Raw genomic sequence first — 16,526 nt, forward strand, 5'->3', positions numbered from 1 at the left:
TAAAAAAATTTTTTTAATATATTTTGTCAGTGTTGAAAAGACATGTGTTTTATATTAATGTCCTGAGGTTAAGCCTTGTTTGAGTCCAAATTTGTAGTAGGCTTGCTCTTGAATGCAGTGTAACAGTTTTCTCCCCTGTTATTACATAGAACTGAAATGCTGGAGTGCCTAGGAGACAGTGATTTTCTTGCCAAGCTCCACTGTATTCGACAGGCTTTTCAGGTACTTTTTTTTCTAACATTAAGTGACTTTACCCAGCCACTCATCCCCACCCTCATGCTGTAGAGTCCAGCTGCATATAAACAGGACAGCTCTTTGCTCTTTGTTATTCTTATTTTTAATGGCAAATATAAAGTCTACCAAGTTTATTTTTTCCCGCCTGCTGTTTCCCTTCATTTGGCATCATTTGTCATTGTCCTCTCCCATGGCTTCCATGTCCACCAGACTTTGTCAAAACAGGATATTTTGATGCTGGAGATGTGTACAAATAGCAGTGTAAAATATCTTCCATTTTAACTATCAATTAGTATGTGTTCTAGATTTTTTTTATTATTTGAATCAATTGTAAAATATTGATTTCCTAAAATGAAGTAAGGTCATTAGACAACAAAATTATCTTTATTTTCTAATGTTTAGGGGCAGTGTGCCATTTAATTTGGTCTTTCTAATATTAAATTGAACAGAATTTAAATTCAGATATATCTCCCTTTAATCTTTTTTGATTATAGGTTTCAAGAGCACATTTCATTTTAGTAAATTAGAACTTTCTCTGTGGTCTGCCTGCTGAAATAGTGCCACATACAATGCATTGACTGCATTGGGGTTATTTGTGCATAGATGTGCTATAAAGTTAAATGTGCATTCAAATTAATTACAGGTCTCTTTTTTCTTTGCTTGGTTATGGATTTTTTTTTTTTAGGTCATTCTTTCAGAAAGAGCCAACAGGATATTCCTTGCTGAGAGTGGAAGGAAAATTTTATCAGCCTTAATTGTGAAAGCACGAAAGGTAACTTGTTTTGTTGGCAAGTTTTTTATTGTTTTTATTGAAGATTAAAATATATTAAATTTTTAATAGAAGAAACAGTTTTTGTAGATAGTCGCAAAAGTTCACATATTGAAAATCGATACTCTAAAGAGTATTGATATCTGCTTGGGCTGAATTATTTCTATGTATAAAGCTCACTCTGTTTTGATCCTGTTGTTTTTCATGTTATTCTCAATTTGCCATAAAGTCTGTGAATGTCATGGTGAGGATCATCATTACATCTTCTAACAATCACAACTGTTATTATTTCTAATACCCCTCCTCTTGCCTTCCTTAATTCTGTTCAGTGAGGAGGTTCCAGGAAATAGTATAGATCTCAGAAATTTGGAAATACAAATTGAGCTGCCTCTTATGTTTATTCATCTTCATGGGACTGAATAAGGCAGAGGCAATGAAAAGAACTTCCTTAAGACTATGAGGAACCACTTGTTTGTATGCAGGTGTGTCTGGATAATGAGGGAAACCAAAATAAAATAGGCTTTCCTTGAACCATTCAAACACCTGGTTTTCAGACCTAAACTATTTTAACCTCAATCCCATTGAATAAATATAATAGAATTATATTTATAGTACCCTGTTTCAGAGGGTTCTAATGATGATTAAATAAATGATAAGCAGGAAAGCAAATTTTTATTACAAAGTACAAAATAAGTGAAAGGTGATATTAACAACTTGCCATTCCCAATGTTAATTTTATGTTGCTTTTGTGGCCTTCCCATGGCAGATAAACCCGGTGGTTTGAACTAGAGTTCCTCCTAAAGGAATAGAACTGTATCAAAAGCATCAGAGGGTATCTTCTGCAACCAAGTTTTTATCTAAGGACTGGCCTAAATAAGCATATTTCGGTAGTAGACTCCTTGCTTATGACATTTTACAAATGTTCTTAGTCTTGGCTTCTTCAACATGTTGGAACAACAAACTATTAAACTGAATGAATATGGCATACCTTGAAAATGTATTTTAATTTCAGTAACTAAACAGAATGAAGAACTAACAAATTTGCTTGAAGAGTAACTTATTTTCTTTGTAGGTTTAAGCCTTGTTATAAAGTTGAGTCTAACTATAACAACAAGTAAAATAGACTACCTAAGAATAAACTCTACAAAGGAGGTAAAAGATTTGTACTCAAAAAACTACAGAGCACTGAAGAAAGTAATTAAAATACAAATAAATGGAAGCACATACTGTGTTCGTGGACAGGAAGTATTAACATCATTAAAATATCCATATTACCAAAGCAAGCTGTAGATTCAACGCAATCCCTATTAAAATACCAATTTTATTTCACAGATCTAGAAGAAATATTTCAAAAGTTTATATGGACTCAAAAAAGACCCTGAATAGCCTCAGCAATCTTGAGAAAGAAGAACAAAGTAGGAGGGATCATAATACCCCATGTCAAACTGTAGTACAAGGCCACTGTAATCAAAACAGTCTGGCACTGGCATAAGAACAGACACATAGATCAGTGGAACAGAACAGAGAGCCCAAAAATAAACCCATGTCTTTATGGTCAATTACTATTTGACAAAGGGGGCAGAAGTATTAAATGGAGTAAAAATAGCCTCTTCAATAAATGTTGTTGGGGAAACTGTTCTGGTACATGGAAAAATAATGAAAACAGGCCACCAACTTACACCATACATGAGAATAAACTCAAATGAAGAAGAGACTTAATTGTAAGTGGTGAGAACATAAAAGTCCTAGAGGAAAACATAGCCAGGAAAATTTCAGATATATTACATAGCAATATTTTTACCAATATCTCTCCTAGGGCATGGGAAATAAAGGAAAAAATAAAAATATGGAACTACATCAAATTAAAAAGCTTCTGCACGGTTAAGGAAACCATCGTCAAAATGAAAAGGGTACTGACCATATATGGGAGACTGTATTTGCCAATGACACCTTGGACAAGGGTTTGATCTCCAAAACACATAAAGAATTCATATGACTCAACACCAAGAAGTCAAACAATTCAATTAAAAAATTGGCAAAGGACCTCAATAGCCACATCTCCAAGGAGGACATACAGATCATCCATAGACATATAAAAGGATGCACAACATCACTAGCCATCAGAGATATGAAAATCAAAACCACAAAGAGACATCACCTCACACCTGTCAGAATAGCCATCAGGAATAAATCAACAAACAACAAGAGCTGGTGAGGAAGTGGAAAAAAGGGAACCCTAGTGCATGGTTGGTGGGAACGCAGACTGGTGCAGCCACTATGGAAAACATGGAATTTCCTTAAAAAATTAAAAATGGAACTATCTTTTGACCCAGCAATTCCAATGTTGGGAATATACCCTAAGAATCCTGAAATACCAATTCAAAAGCATTTAAGCACCCCAATGTTCATAGCAGCGCTATTTACAATAGCCAAATGCTAGGAACAGCCTGAGTGCCCATCAATGAATGAGTGGATCAAATAACTGTGGTACATTTACACAATGGAATACTATGCAGCAGAAAACAAAGAAATCCTACCTTCCATGACAGCATGAGGGAACTAGAAAATATTATGCTAAGTGAAATAAGCTAGTCAGTGAAAGACAAATGCTATAAAATCTCACTTATAAGAGGAACCTAATGAACAAAATAAACTAACTAGCAAAATAAAACCAGAGGCATGGAAACAAGGAAAAGACTGACAGTGGGGGCAGGGGGGAAGGTGGAAAGAAGGGGAAGGGACTAAACAAGAAACAGCTATGAATGACCCATGGACGTGAACAATAGGGTGGGGATTGACTGTGGGAGCAGAGGTGGGCTGGGTCGGGCAGGGGAAAGCAACAGGGGAAAAGTGGGACAGCTGTAATAGAACAACAATAAAATATTTAATTTTTTAAAAAAGTTAAGTTTAGTATTAAAGTGTGTTTTCTTCTGCAGAATCCAAAGAAGTTTGAAGATGTTTTTGATGAAATGATCTATTTTTTAGAGCAGACTGACCACTGGGATAGTACTGAAATGGAACTTGCTGCTAGAGGAGTAAGTTCAAATTTTTTATAATATTTATTCCCCTTAGTTATTTACACATAATATTTACGTAATTTGAGGCCACTGTTTCCTTACAGAAAATCTCAGTGTGTGGTCATGGTTATGACAGAGTCATAATAGCAACCATAGGCTTTTATACATTGGAGCAACAGTTGAAAATAATTGCTTTTTAAAAAGTCTTTTTCTTCCCCCCATCACTTCTGAAAGTCAAGAGCAGGCCCTAGCAGGGCAGAAATGGTGGCCTGTGCGTGTATGGTTTCAGATGGGCAGTTCACTGGGGCCAGGGCATTGACTACATGTACAGGATTAAACAAACAAATACATTGAGAACAATTGGATCCAGGCTTCTTACCGTTGGAGAACGGAGGTATGAAAAGCTAGGATTGGATTTGGAGCTCTCGGTATAAATTCAGAGTTTATAATAGATATAGAAATAAATATAAAGGCTTGCATACACACAAACATACATGTACTTCCCAGCTCTGTTCACAGAGAGGGTCTGGCGCAGCAGCAGCACCTCCAAAGAAATTACTCCTCGAGGGCACATGCATCTTGGCTTCTAAGTACCAGTCTGCACTAAAAGGAACTAGGACTCCTTGGGAAAATGGCTGGTTTCAGCACTGGGATAGGGAAAGTACATGGTGAGCCTGGAACATTTTGTTGTCATGGAATCTTAAGGAATGAGTTGGCAAGGGGCTACAAGGCTTTCTAGGCAGGGAAAGCAGTAGGTACAGAGACATAGAGGCATATAGTCTTGCCTTTTCCAGTGTTCTCTCACTTGGCTAAGGAATCGGTCCCCATTCAGTTGTGCAGGCCAGAAACCTGGGGCTTTTCCTTTATACCTCCCTGGTCCTCACCTACTTTATTGTATTCTTTTCTTAAGTTTTGTCAACTTCAACTTCTAAATATCTTTCAATTTCTTTAACTTTTCTCCCTTTCTGCCATCCCTCCTATTGCCTGATGGCTGTTATCTTTCCCTGGACTACCTCAGAGTCTTTGCATTCCCTGATTCCCGGCCTACTCCTCCCATGCCCGCATTCACTCTTTCTCCTCTCCATTCCACTCTCCACACTGCCACCCAACCCATCTTTAAAAGTACAGATCTGATCATCCATCTCCTCTTCACCACGACACCCCTAATTCCTGTGAAGATAAAATCCAGAGTCATGACCACAGGTCATAAACTCTGCAGGAGCTGTGCCTTCCCCCTTGTCTCCCCTCTGTGCTCTCGGCGAGAGTGCGCTACAGCACACTTGCTGTGATTTCCTTGACTCATCGCCACTGTGTTCCTTCTTACCTTCAAGTCCTTGTCAAGGTATTTCCTGTACCTACCTGCATGCCTTACTCCCTGAAGAAAGCCTTCTGGGACATCCAGTCTAGTTTAGAAGCTCCGTCGCAAGCTCTCAGTGTACCATGTACGTTTTCCTTTACTGTGTTTATCACAGTTTGTAATTGTGTGTTTGTGGGATTATTTGTTGCTGTTTGTTTTCCCCACTAAACTCGAAGCATTTAGTTTGCTTACTGTAGAAGTCTGAGCACCTGGTACAGCAAGTAGTCCAATAAAGCATGAATGAACAAAAGAGCAAGAGGTTTATGATGTGGTGGGGAAGACAGAGAGATGTACCAACAACTCAGTGATAAAGCAGAATGATTTTTGGGATACCTTAGCAAAAGCACGAATAAAGGACTCCTGGAGTAGAGTGAAGGGAGAACCTAATGCCACCTGTTGGGATCAAGGAAGAACCAGGTGTCATGTGAATTGTAACTGCTGGGGTTGAGTTGTTTTCATGTTTGTCTCTCCTCTTCCTCTTCTTTTTGTTAGAGATATAATCTGATTAAACTAAAAAACAGCCAGCTGTTATAAAGTATGAAGCCCTGGCTCAAACTTTATTTTAGCTCTATGTAATAACAATTTCTGTTTTAACTCATCATTTAATGCAGGTGAATATTCTAAATTTTTATGATGTTGTTCTGGATTTTATATTAATGGATTCCTTTGAAGACTTAGAAAACCCGCCCACATCCATACAGAACGTAGTAAATAATCGCTGGCTAAACTCCTCCTTCAAAGAAACTGTAAGTGGCAGTTTATCTTTCTCAACCATGTAAATTTAATGAAAAATCAGAAATGGGAAGATTAGTAAGATTTACATGTATATTGCCTATAGTGTAACTAGCGTGAACACTGAGGATCAGCTGTGTATAATGGATAACGTCTTCAGAAGAAATTTCCTTTTTGGTTCTTCTGTCAGTCCTTGCCTTGACCTGAAATATTCAATATTTCTTTAGCTCTAAAAACAAAAACAACAACAAAAACAAAACACCTCAGGTGTCACATGAGTTCAGGCCTAACAGAAAATTGTCCATAACTGAAATGGCTCTATGTCTAAACTGAAATGTAGCAGTTGCAGTCAAAAGACAATCTATATTTTTAGAGAAAAATAATGGGGATTTATGTTCCTAAATACTATCAAAAATTAGAGGAGAAAAAAAATAAGCATGTGCCCTTCCCCATCCAAAAACAGGTTTACACCGTGTTCTGTACTTTCAATGTTTTCCGTTTCTGTTGGGTTTTGTATTCAGACCTCTATTTGACATTGTTTTTTTGTTGGGCTTTAAGTGTATATGTGGAAGTAGGTGGGAATAGATATCCATGATGAAGTTTGAATGCTTTTTTAAAAATGTTCCAATGGGTTGTTTTGCAATTATTTTGCAAATTCCTGATACTAAATTTTAAGTTTTAATAAATCCACTTCTCCTTCAAAGTGTGTTTTAGCCCTAAAAGGTACATGTTCTTGTCATTTCCATCACTAATTTGGTAAATGGACCTTGATTCAAGTTGGGTCATGCTAGAGTAGGGTCAGATTTCTTCAGTATCCACTTGGGTGTATTGTCCCTATCATTATGGTTTTATTTTTTTACTTCTGTATTTGGATAAAACTTAGCTTTACCCACAATTACCCAGCAGTACTATTCTTGGAGAGTAGGGGAGCGCTTAGTCTTCATTGTTATACATAAAACCTTTATTGTGTATGTACATCTATGTATACAGATTTTTACTTTTTTCCCGTAGGAACACAATTTAAGAACCATGACAGCTGAATTCTAACTGCCAAGTTTTTTGGTACCAGAGTTCAGCTTTTTCTTTAGAGACTTTTATACTTAATTTTAAAATTTATAAAAACAAAATACCTTTTCATTAATATTTACAAACAATAGAAGACACCTGGACTGCTTCTTACTAGTAGTTACTGTTTTGAACATTTAGACCCATCAACTTTAAATATCTAATAAAAATCACTCTTTTCTAATAGAAAGTTTACATAGTTATAAATTTAAATCTTGTCTTTCTCCTGTGCGTATTTTTAGGCTGTGGCTTCAAGTTGTTGGTCGGTGCTGAAACAGAAGAGGCAGCAGATGAAGGTAAAATACCTTGGACGTCCTCATTAAGTAATTTGAGGCCCCTGTCTAAGAAGCATCTGAGTCAGTTCTCAGGTGGGAAGGGCAGGTCATAAGGACTGTCCCTCAAGCAAGAGGAGTGTCTTATTGGTACATGGTTGGCTTCTTTCTGAATTCTTTTTTCCCTTTTCCTTAACATCCCTTAGAGTTCGGCATAGCAGGTCTTGAGGCATGTGTGGGGTTTCTACTAAGTGGGAGGGGGCTCCAGGATGGAAGCATCCCTAATAGGGTTTTGAGTTTTGCTTTTTCACTTAATGCTGTTTTAAGATTTTAGACAATTGTTTAATATAGTGGTTTGCCCTTCATGCATTCCGATTGAAAAATAATGATGTGATTCTAATAGCTGTTTTATTCAAATGAGAGGCTCTGCGAAAAGAAGTCTCAAAATTTATATCCTGCCTCCATGTTGTACACCCGTCAGCCCATCTCACCCCTATTTCCTGCTCTCACCTTTCACTCCCGTAGCCAGTGGCATGGATTCTGGATTGAAACTGCCTGGTTTCAAATACCACTCCCTAGCCATGACCTCTAGTAAGTTGCTTCACCTCTCTACGCCAGTTTCCTCATCGCTGAAAAAGGGGATAGTATTTATCCCATGGGATTTCTGAGGATTAAATGTATAGTGCTTAGAACAGTGTTTGGTATAGTGCATTTTGCAAGTGTTGGTTATTATATTATTGTTGGTACTATATTCGCCCACCAACTTGTAGTATTTTATCATAACCACACTTCTCAGTTTGATCTTTGTAACACTGCCAAGTGCAGTATTTCCAAAGCAGTCTCACAGCATCTTCAGAAGGTGCTAATTAAAGTAATTTCAGGGTTCATGTATTTGAGTGGTTCTTACTTAAAATGATTCCAGAGGCCCAGTGTTTTAAATAAGTTCCCTAAAATGATAATTATAAACTGTCATGTGTGAGAACCGCTGGTTTAGGGCGAGGAACAGCCTTGTAGACTGGGTGTGAGTCTGACACAGGCAGCATGATAGGCAGTTACTATTATGGCTGATGTTCACGTTTCCCATATGCAAAATGCAGTTAATGTCTACCTCATAGGGCTGCTGTAAGGATGGAGTGAAATAGTATCAACACGCTTAATTTAAACAAAATTAAGAGTAAGTATTTAAAGTTTAATAAGTGGTAGTTTCCATAATTATAATATTATTGTTATATCTAACCTTATTTTTTCTCAGCATAAATTTTTTGCCTTAGACTAGCCTTTCTGTAGCCATAGAAACCTATGTATCTCACCTCTTGGGGAACTATTTCCTATACCCGGAATGCCATACTCTATCCTCTGTACTAAAATAAATCTTACCTGCTATTTGGTTCAGCTCAATAACTATTCCTTGGTGAAGCATGTCTCTTCTTCTTCAGCCCATGCTAACTTCTTACCTGTCTGAACTCCTAATATAGTTAGAGTCTGTATAAGGTTTAGAATTTTAATTTATGCAGAACATTTCTTACACTAGAGTAATAAGTTCAGTGCTTCACTGATAACTTTTTGGCCTTCGCTGGCTAGCTATGGGCGATTTAGGACAGGTTATTTAATCCCTCTGAAGTATCACTTTTTACATATTAAAATGTTGACATGACCTACATTTTCAGGAACATTTTATTAAATAAACTCTAGCACAGTATCTGGAATATAATGAGTACTCATTAAATGGCTATTGCTGCTATAATATGTTTATTAAGTTGAGACTTAGGAGATATCTTAGTGCCTATAAAATAGAAAATAACCCCTCCAAGAGAAAAAAATCTTAAGGCCTAGTTATCCCCAGTCAATGCTATATGACAAATCCCACGGGATCATATTTAACCAGGGACATTCAGAAAGTTATTGATAAACCTAGAGAGTTTCCTAAATCACAACTGCGTGTGTTACTATTTCACAAGAAGAGGGAATTACAGAATTAAATGCTTAAATAGTATCTCATTTCTTAACTAAAAGTTAGGATTCTAGTGAACACAGTTGTGTGCTTAATAATTTAAAATTTGTTTTAGTCTTTTTCAGATAATCTAATTAAGTGACTTATCAGACTTTTTTAATAGCTGAAACCGTGGTGGTCTCATTAATCCTAAAAATTATGCTGCTAAGGAACACTGTTCCATTCTTGTTTTTTCTTGGTGACAACATTGATATGATTGCTTTTTTATGAAGTATATTTATGAAGTGAAGATGCGTTTACGAAATAATGTTTCTCAGCATATTTGACACTATTGGCTGGGTTATGAAATCTACAGAAAACATTCTGTGACTAAAGCTACTTGTAAGTTTATTAACTTTCTTCTTAGCCTGGCTCATCACTGACCCTGGTCTTCCCTCAGAAAGAGCAGGTCATATGATGGATAGCAGTTTAAGTTCCTAAAGAGAAAGAAAATTCAAAAAGGTAAAAATAACTCAATTCTCCTTTACCTCCCAACAGATCCCAGATGGATTTTTCGCCCATTTTTATGCCATTTGTGAACATATCAGCCCTGTCCTAGCCTGGGGCTTTTTGGGTCCTAGAAATTCTCTCTATGATATATGCTGCTTCTTTAAGGTATGTCCAGTAATTGAATCACCTCTTTTTTCTAAGTCAAAAAGCCAGTAAGGTATTACTCTGTTTTGTTTGTGCGTTTGTAGAAGAAAGAATGGTATTTAAAGGTAAAGTTATAAAAGTCACCTAAATTCAGTGTTTAAATGCCCATGGATCAGTATTATATAGACATGGTGCTTTACCCTGGAATAGATGCAAGTCCATAACTTCTCAGTTCCCTCTGTGGCAGATGCATGTTCTTGGATGGAGTTACGATGTAGTCAAATTGCTGTAGACAGTTTGTTCTTCATGCCTGGATGCTTTTGCAATTTATGAAATAAATATTTGTCTTTATTCCTCATATGGCAATTTAGAAAGAAGGCACTGTGCATGGTCCAAGGCAATATGAATGATAAAATCCCAGTCATGAGAAATAACATGAGAGTCTACAGTTGTACCCCAATGTTAGCCGTTTAAATTTGCCAAAACACACATTATATAGGTCATTGCAGAATTTTCTGCTTGGCACAGTACCAAGAAAAGCCTCACTCTTTTAATAGCCTTGAGTTCAGGCAGAGTTTCAAGGAGTAAATAAAAATGTAAATATAAGCAAGTACGAATTTGAAATTTTTTGATGTTTGAAAGTTTCGAGGTTTCGCTACACCCTTTAATAAAACCTTATTAAAAAAATAAGATTTTGTTTATGTGCTGTTAATGTAGCATTTATGTACATGATTTAGGAGGTGTTTATTGTACTGTCTTTCAAAACTCATCAGTATAGAGTTTTTGACTAGTTTACTTAATCCTCCAAATGTAACTTAAAGTATATGTTTAATGGGAAAAATTTGGACTGGGGATTACGTCTATCATGAGTGAACAATCTGACTCTGGGCAAATGATGCTTTGTCCTTCTTTTCTTCATCTATAAAATGAGGGAGATTGACAGGTTGATTGTTATAAAATCCAGTGACTCTTAAGAGGCGTGCCTTCTTAGTACGTCTTAACATTTGATTTTTCTAGGACAGAAATGAAATATTCCTGTTTTTTACTCTTTAAAATTATTTTTATTTTCATGATGGCATAACAACCTGAGACTTGTTACAACTTTCTTAAAATGAGTCTGGGCATAAGTATTAACGTAGTGAAATGAAACATTCTTCATTCTCTCACTGATTTGGGACCTGAAATTATTCTGCATGTATCTTAAGTTCTTTTATATACAGAAAAACTTACACTTAAAACTTGTAAGTTATAATTATTGGAAATAGTTTACTGTTCTGTCCTAAAGTAGTACCAGTACTCACAGATAACACTGAAAACTTTAGTTATTGGGAAAGGACTAACATTAGTCCCTTATCTTTATACAGTGCTTTAGGGTTTTCGGGCATTTTCTATAGATTTCTTTTTTGATCATAACATCATCCCTGAGTAGTAAAAAAAAGGCAAGAAGTATTGCCCCTTATTTTACAGAAAAAGAAAATGAGGCCCCCAAAAGATTTAATCTCTTGTTCAGTGTCCCTTTTCCAATGAGATAGGAAACTAGCACTGGAGCCCTGATTGGGTGCTCAGTTGGTTAGAGCATCGTCCCCATACTCCAGAATTCCAGGTCCGTCCCCAGTTGGGAGATGAAATGAGAATCAAGAACCAACAAATGAATGCATAAATAAGGGGAGCAACAAATTGATCTCCCTCTCTATCCGTCTCCCTCTCCCCCTCCATCTTCCTCCCTCTCTTTTTTCTCTCTAAAACCAATACATAAATTTTTAAAAAAATTTTAAAGAAACTAGCACGGAACTCAGGCCTCCTGACTCCTAATTTAATGCATGTTACAACATTAATAACTATTTAGATTTAATAAAATTTTGGTTTAATAAGTGCCAATTTGTTTTGTGTTTATTTTGCAGAATCAGGTTCTTTTCTTTCTCAAAGACATATTTGACTTTGAGAAAGTACGCTATTCCAGTATAGAGACTTTGGCTGAAGACCTCATGCAGTTACTTATTCGCCGCACTGAACTTTTAATGGCCTACCTTGGAGCCGATGCACTGAGGCATACAAATAGTTGTACAAGTAGTCATGGTCACGTTCTGTCCGGGGGCCTAGTGGAAGCCAAAGTGCTATAAGAAGCATGAAAATCAGACAATTTGAGTGTGCTGTGAACTATTTTAAGGTAACTATTGATTCTGTAACATTACACAGAATTGGTAGATATGGACTCAGGGAGGGAAAACAATCTAGTAAAGAATGAGTGACCGTACTGTACTTACACAGAAGTTCTGTCATTGAATCCCTGTGTAGTGTATCCAAAGCAGCTTTTTACAGTCTTCAGGTAATAATTTAAGTCGTGAGATGTTGCATATTTTACAGAAATATTGCTTGAACTGAAACCAGTACTTGGAAGTTAATTGATTTGTCGTCTTGAAGCTGTCTGAAATACCCAGTATCATTCTCAAGAGCTCTGTTTTTATGCTTTGCACCTTGCAATTATACACTTCAACTAAGACATGTGTGGCCCACATATACAGGAATGTATTACTCCCAGTGTCAACAAACTCAACTTTGCCTGAAAATGTATTTTTAATTGTGAAGTTACTCATTTGTTTAATCAAGTTTAGACAGTCGTGGTGTTTAATATGTACTGTTTACATTATAGCTTGTGCATTTGCTTATGTATTTGAATCAAATAAATTGTAAATGGCTGAGTATTGTTATAAAACATTTAAATGAATTGACACTGACAAGTTTACAAGTTATAAGTTTATATTAGATTTACTGTAGTTTCCAAAACATATTACTATTGGCCCTATAAGTTACAATAGAGACACTAAAGAAATTTCTTTTATCTTTATGGATTAGAGCATTTTTCTCTTAAATGAATATGATTAAAAAGATAACATTTATTAACTATGACAGGCAGTTAAAATATTTTCTGTGTAGTTTTTAGACTATCTCCCAACATCTGAAGTTATGAATATTGGTATGGGAAAAACGATTTCTCCTTACTCCTTCTACAAAACTGGTTTTTAGTTATTCTCACAGAGAACGTAGCACATTTTGTCATGTTATGTCCATATTTTAAAAATATTCATACTTTCAATCTCAGTGAGGTTTTAAAAAAGGGATTTTTCCCCCTGTGAATATACAACAAAATACTTTTATTAAATTTATGGGGGTGACACCGGTCAGCACAGTCATAGAGGTTTCAAGTGCACATCTCTGTGATACATGGTCTGTCTGTTGCACTGTGTGCCCATCACCCAGTCAAATCATCTTCCGTCACCGTGTATTTGGCCTCCTTTACCCTTTACTACTCTCCCACCCTCTTCCCTCTGGTAACCACCATACTGTGGGTTACCTATGAGCATCTGTGTCTAGGAGTGTTAGTTTTATATTCCACATATGAGTGAAATCATATGGTCCTTAGCTTTTCCTGACTGACTTATTTCGTTTAGCATAATGTTCTCAGGGTCCATCCGTGTTGTCACAAATAGCAGTACTTCATCTTTTCTTATGACTGAGTAATATTCCATAGAATATATGTGCCATACCTTTTTTATCCAATCTTCCATCAAAGGACACTGAGACAAATTATTTTTAATGGTGTAGAAGTATATTTCATGTCCTTTATGATGAATATATGAACAAGTGGGTTGTTCATGTAAGTAAGGTTTGTTAGAGTATATTAGATACTTTCAGAGTTGTATTAATTTTGTGTCTAAATCATACACCACTTACTTGGAGTGGCTGACTCAGTATGTCAATGGATCGGATTGATTTTGTTTTTAAAGTGGGCTTTATTCATTTTAGGAGTGAGTTACCCAGAAGGGTTTAAAAATATTTTTTAAATGCATTTTTAGATTTAAGTGTCTCGTTTCTAATTAATGAATAGAAAGTGAAAAGTGTGGTAGGGGGAGCATAATCTCCTAAGGCTTTAAATTTATGTATACGCCATGGTTAGTTAACAGTAGTTACAAATATGAGATTCAACATCTTCATGCTATTTGCATGTACTATGTTCCATAATCTTCAGGTTATAGCATTAAATGATATGACATATTGCTCTAATAATTTTTGAGTATATAGCTCCTTGACTTTTCTTACATATATTCTTAATTTAAGAATTGGCTCTTTATAATTCTTGTTATTGATGGAGGAATATTATTATTAGAAATATCAAAGCTAAAAATTTCATTATGTAATATTTTAGTTTTTGATTTATATCTTGTATTTTTAGCTTCTTGTTGAGGTACCACTGGCCTTGAATGATACACACACACACACACACACACACAAACACACATATGTACACACACACATTACCATGATCATGTAGGCAAGACAGTTATTGTTTATATTAATTTTACTGTTTGGGGGGTGCTAAAGGTTTTAAGCTGTGGTTTTATAAACAAAGCTATAAGTAAATTTGATTACTCTTTTATTTGAGGAAGATACTGTTTGAAATCTATTTTGAAGAACTGCACTATTTAATAATGCTGCTACTATGTAAAATAACTGAAGAATTTATTTCATCAGGTGAGATGAATGGCTTTCCCAAAGGTGTTTTTCTTTTTTCTTTTATATTTCACCTTAAAAAAAAAAAAAGTTGGCCATATTCAAGAGGTTGATTTGTCTAATTACAGGCTTGAGTTTGATTAGTTTCTGGTCAGTTCAATAGCTACTGCTTGTGTAAGTGCTTTCTTTGTGGCCTTTAACAAGAGTCCAGAGTGACCAAATAGAATTTGAGGGTAATAAGTATAGGAAAAAAACTATCATAAGAGAAGAATCTTCACCTTTTTAAAAGAAATATCTCTTTAAAATGTTTTTGACCACAGAAGAGCACTTAAGACATTGGAACCAATTGCAATTTGCCTTGAAATTGGGTTAAACAGTTAATGTTTTTAAAAAGAAAAGAAAATGATTTAAACTAGTTTTAACCCTTTTAGGATAAACCCTGTTTAACATTTACTCATGGTAGTATTATCAGAAAACTGCCATTGCCACGTAAGTCCTACCGCCCACCTCCATATGCAAATTATAAGTGGGCCTTGAGTTAGTCCTGAGAAAACAGATTTTTTTTTCCTCTTCTGTTTTCTGGAAGAATAAAGATGAGTGTTCAGGTGATTTATATTTGGCTTTTTTTTTTTCTATTTTGGTATCTCTGAATTTTTAACTAAAAAGCTAGTTATTTCTTCTCTGAGACTTACAATATGTTTATTAAATGTCAAAATGAGCTTATCTTTTTAAAAAGAAGCCAAGTTTTTCATTCTGTTATAGTCAGCTCCAAAGAACTTTCTCTCCTACTGCAGTATGCTTTATTTGCATCCATTTACTATGATTATATTAATTTGTTGAATTGACTTTATAAAAATATTTACAAACTCTTGCCTTAAATATGTAACATTTTGTACTTAAATGATTAGCTAAGGAATGATTATTTGCATTACAAAAGAATGCTTTATCTCCTTTAAATATATGGAATAGGAATGCCAAAGTAACATTTAATATACTCCTCTCATAATCAGAAATTTTAAATTATGTTTGTAAACTAATTTGCTTTTATTTTAATGTGAACACATTATGGAATTATTTGGAAGTATTTCAAAGTATTTTACAATTCAGCCTGAATTCAAAATTTTGGTTATTTGCTTAGATTAATCAAATTTAGAAATATCTCTGTATGTGAGACTTAGGAATTTGTATAATCTATGATTAATGGAAATAAAGGCACCCATTTTTTTTGTTCCTAATGATTATATTGTGCTGTTGTTTTGCTTAGTTTGAGAATAACCATGTGTTAGCTTTACTTGACTGATATCAGTGAATTTGTCTATTTCCTAAATGTAAGGACTGCACTAACTAGTTTATGTAAAAGTGAAACACTACAGTAGCAGAAAAAGATAGCATTGGCTCTTTATCCGAAATAAGCACTATAACATGGATGTATTTCTACTACTGCCAAATAAAAAAGCGATGATGTATCTTGCTGGTGTAGTGAGTATTTTATACAATGCTTATCTATCTCAAGGTCATTCTTGTTGCGCATTGAAGTTGCCATAAGCCTCTCATACAGGCATAGAGAACGAAGATAACTGGAGAAGCAATGAAATCATGTGTAAATGTTTTCTTTATGTATTAACTGGGAGAAAAGACAGTTTTGTAATGAATAAAGTCAAAGTACTTGCATTTTAATAATTTAAAGTGTTTTGATTAATAGCACCATCAAACACAATATAAATTTATCCTATTGATGTACATGCATCCATCCCTATTCAGACATTGCCCTTTCCCACCACTGCCTGGTTAGTATTCAGATACGTTTAGTCAAGGAGTGTAGTGCTGCCCAGATACACAGTAGACACTGGATGGTAAGAAGGGTTTACCTGTATATAAAAATGGCACTCTTGATTTGGGGCTTTTAATAAAGAGATGTTTTTTAGGATGATTAAATATGTACAGCATAGATAAAATATATATGGTTATATTTTTAAACTATTAAACA

The 16,526-nt window shown here is 35.2% G+C and overlaps 1 protein-coding gene across 4 annotated transcripts in view; it reads left to right on the forward strand.

Annotated features, from left to right (window-relative positions):
- MIGA1 (mitoguardin 1) overlaps positions 1-16,107 on the forward strand; it is a 76,060-nt gene extending 59,953 nt beyond the window's left edge. For all 4 annotated transcript variants that reach the window (XM_054566878.1, XM_054566879.1, XM_054566876.1 and 1 more), the window contains exons 10-16: positions 150-222; positions 920-1,006; positions 3,940-4,038; positions 5,989-6,123; positions 7,417-7,470; positions 9,935-10,051; positions 11,932-16,107. In XM_054566878.1, the coding sequence (XP_054422853.1) occupies positions 150-222; positions 920-1,006; positions 3,940-4,038; positions 5,989-6,123; positions 7,417-7,470; positions 9,935-10,051; positions 11,932-12,150 (784 nt within the window). In that variant the 3' untranslated portion in view covers positions 12,151-16,107. The remainder of the gene's footprint in view (positions 1-149; positions 223-919; positions 1,007-3,939; positions 4,039-5,988; positions 6,124-7,416; positions 7,471-9,934; positions 10,052-11,931) is intronic.
- Positions 16,108-16,526: the final 419 nt, after the last annotated feature.

This window comes from Pteronotus mesoamericanus, unplaced genomic scaffold, assembly GCF_021234165.1.
Source record: "Pteronotus mesoamericanus isolate MK-2021 breed Mesoamerican mustached bat unplaced genomic scaffold, CSHL_Meso_final contig_181, whole genome shotgun sequence".
Lineage (NCBI taxonomy): Eukaryota > Metazoa > Chordata > Mammalia > Chiroptera > Mormoopidae > Pteronotus > Pteronotus mesoamericanus.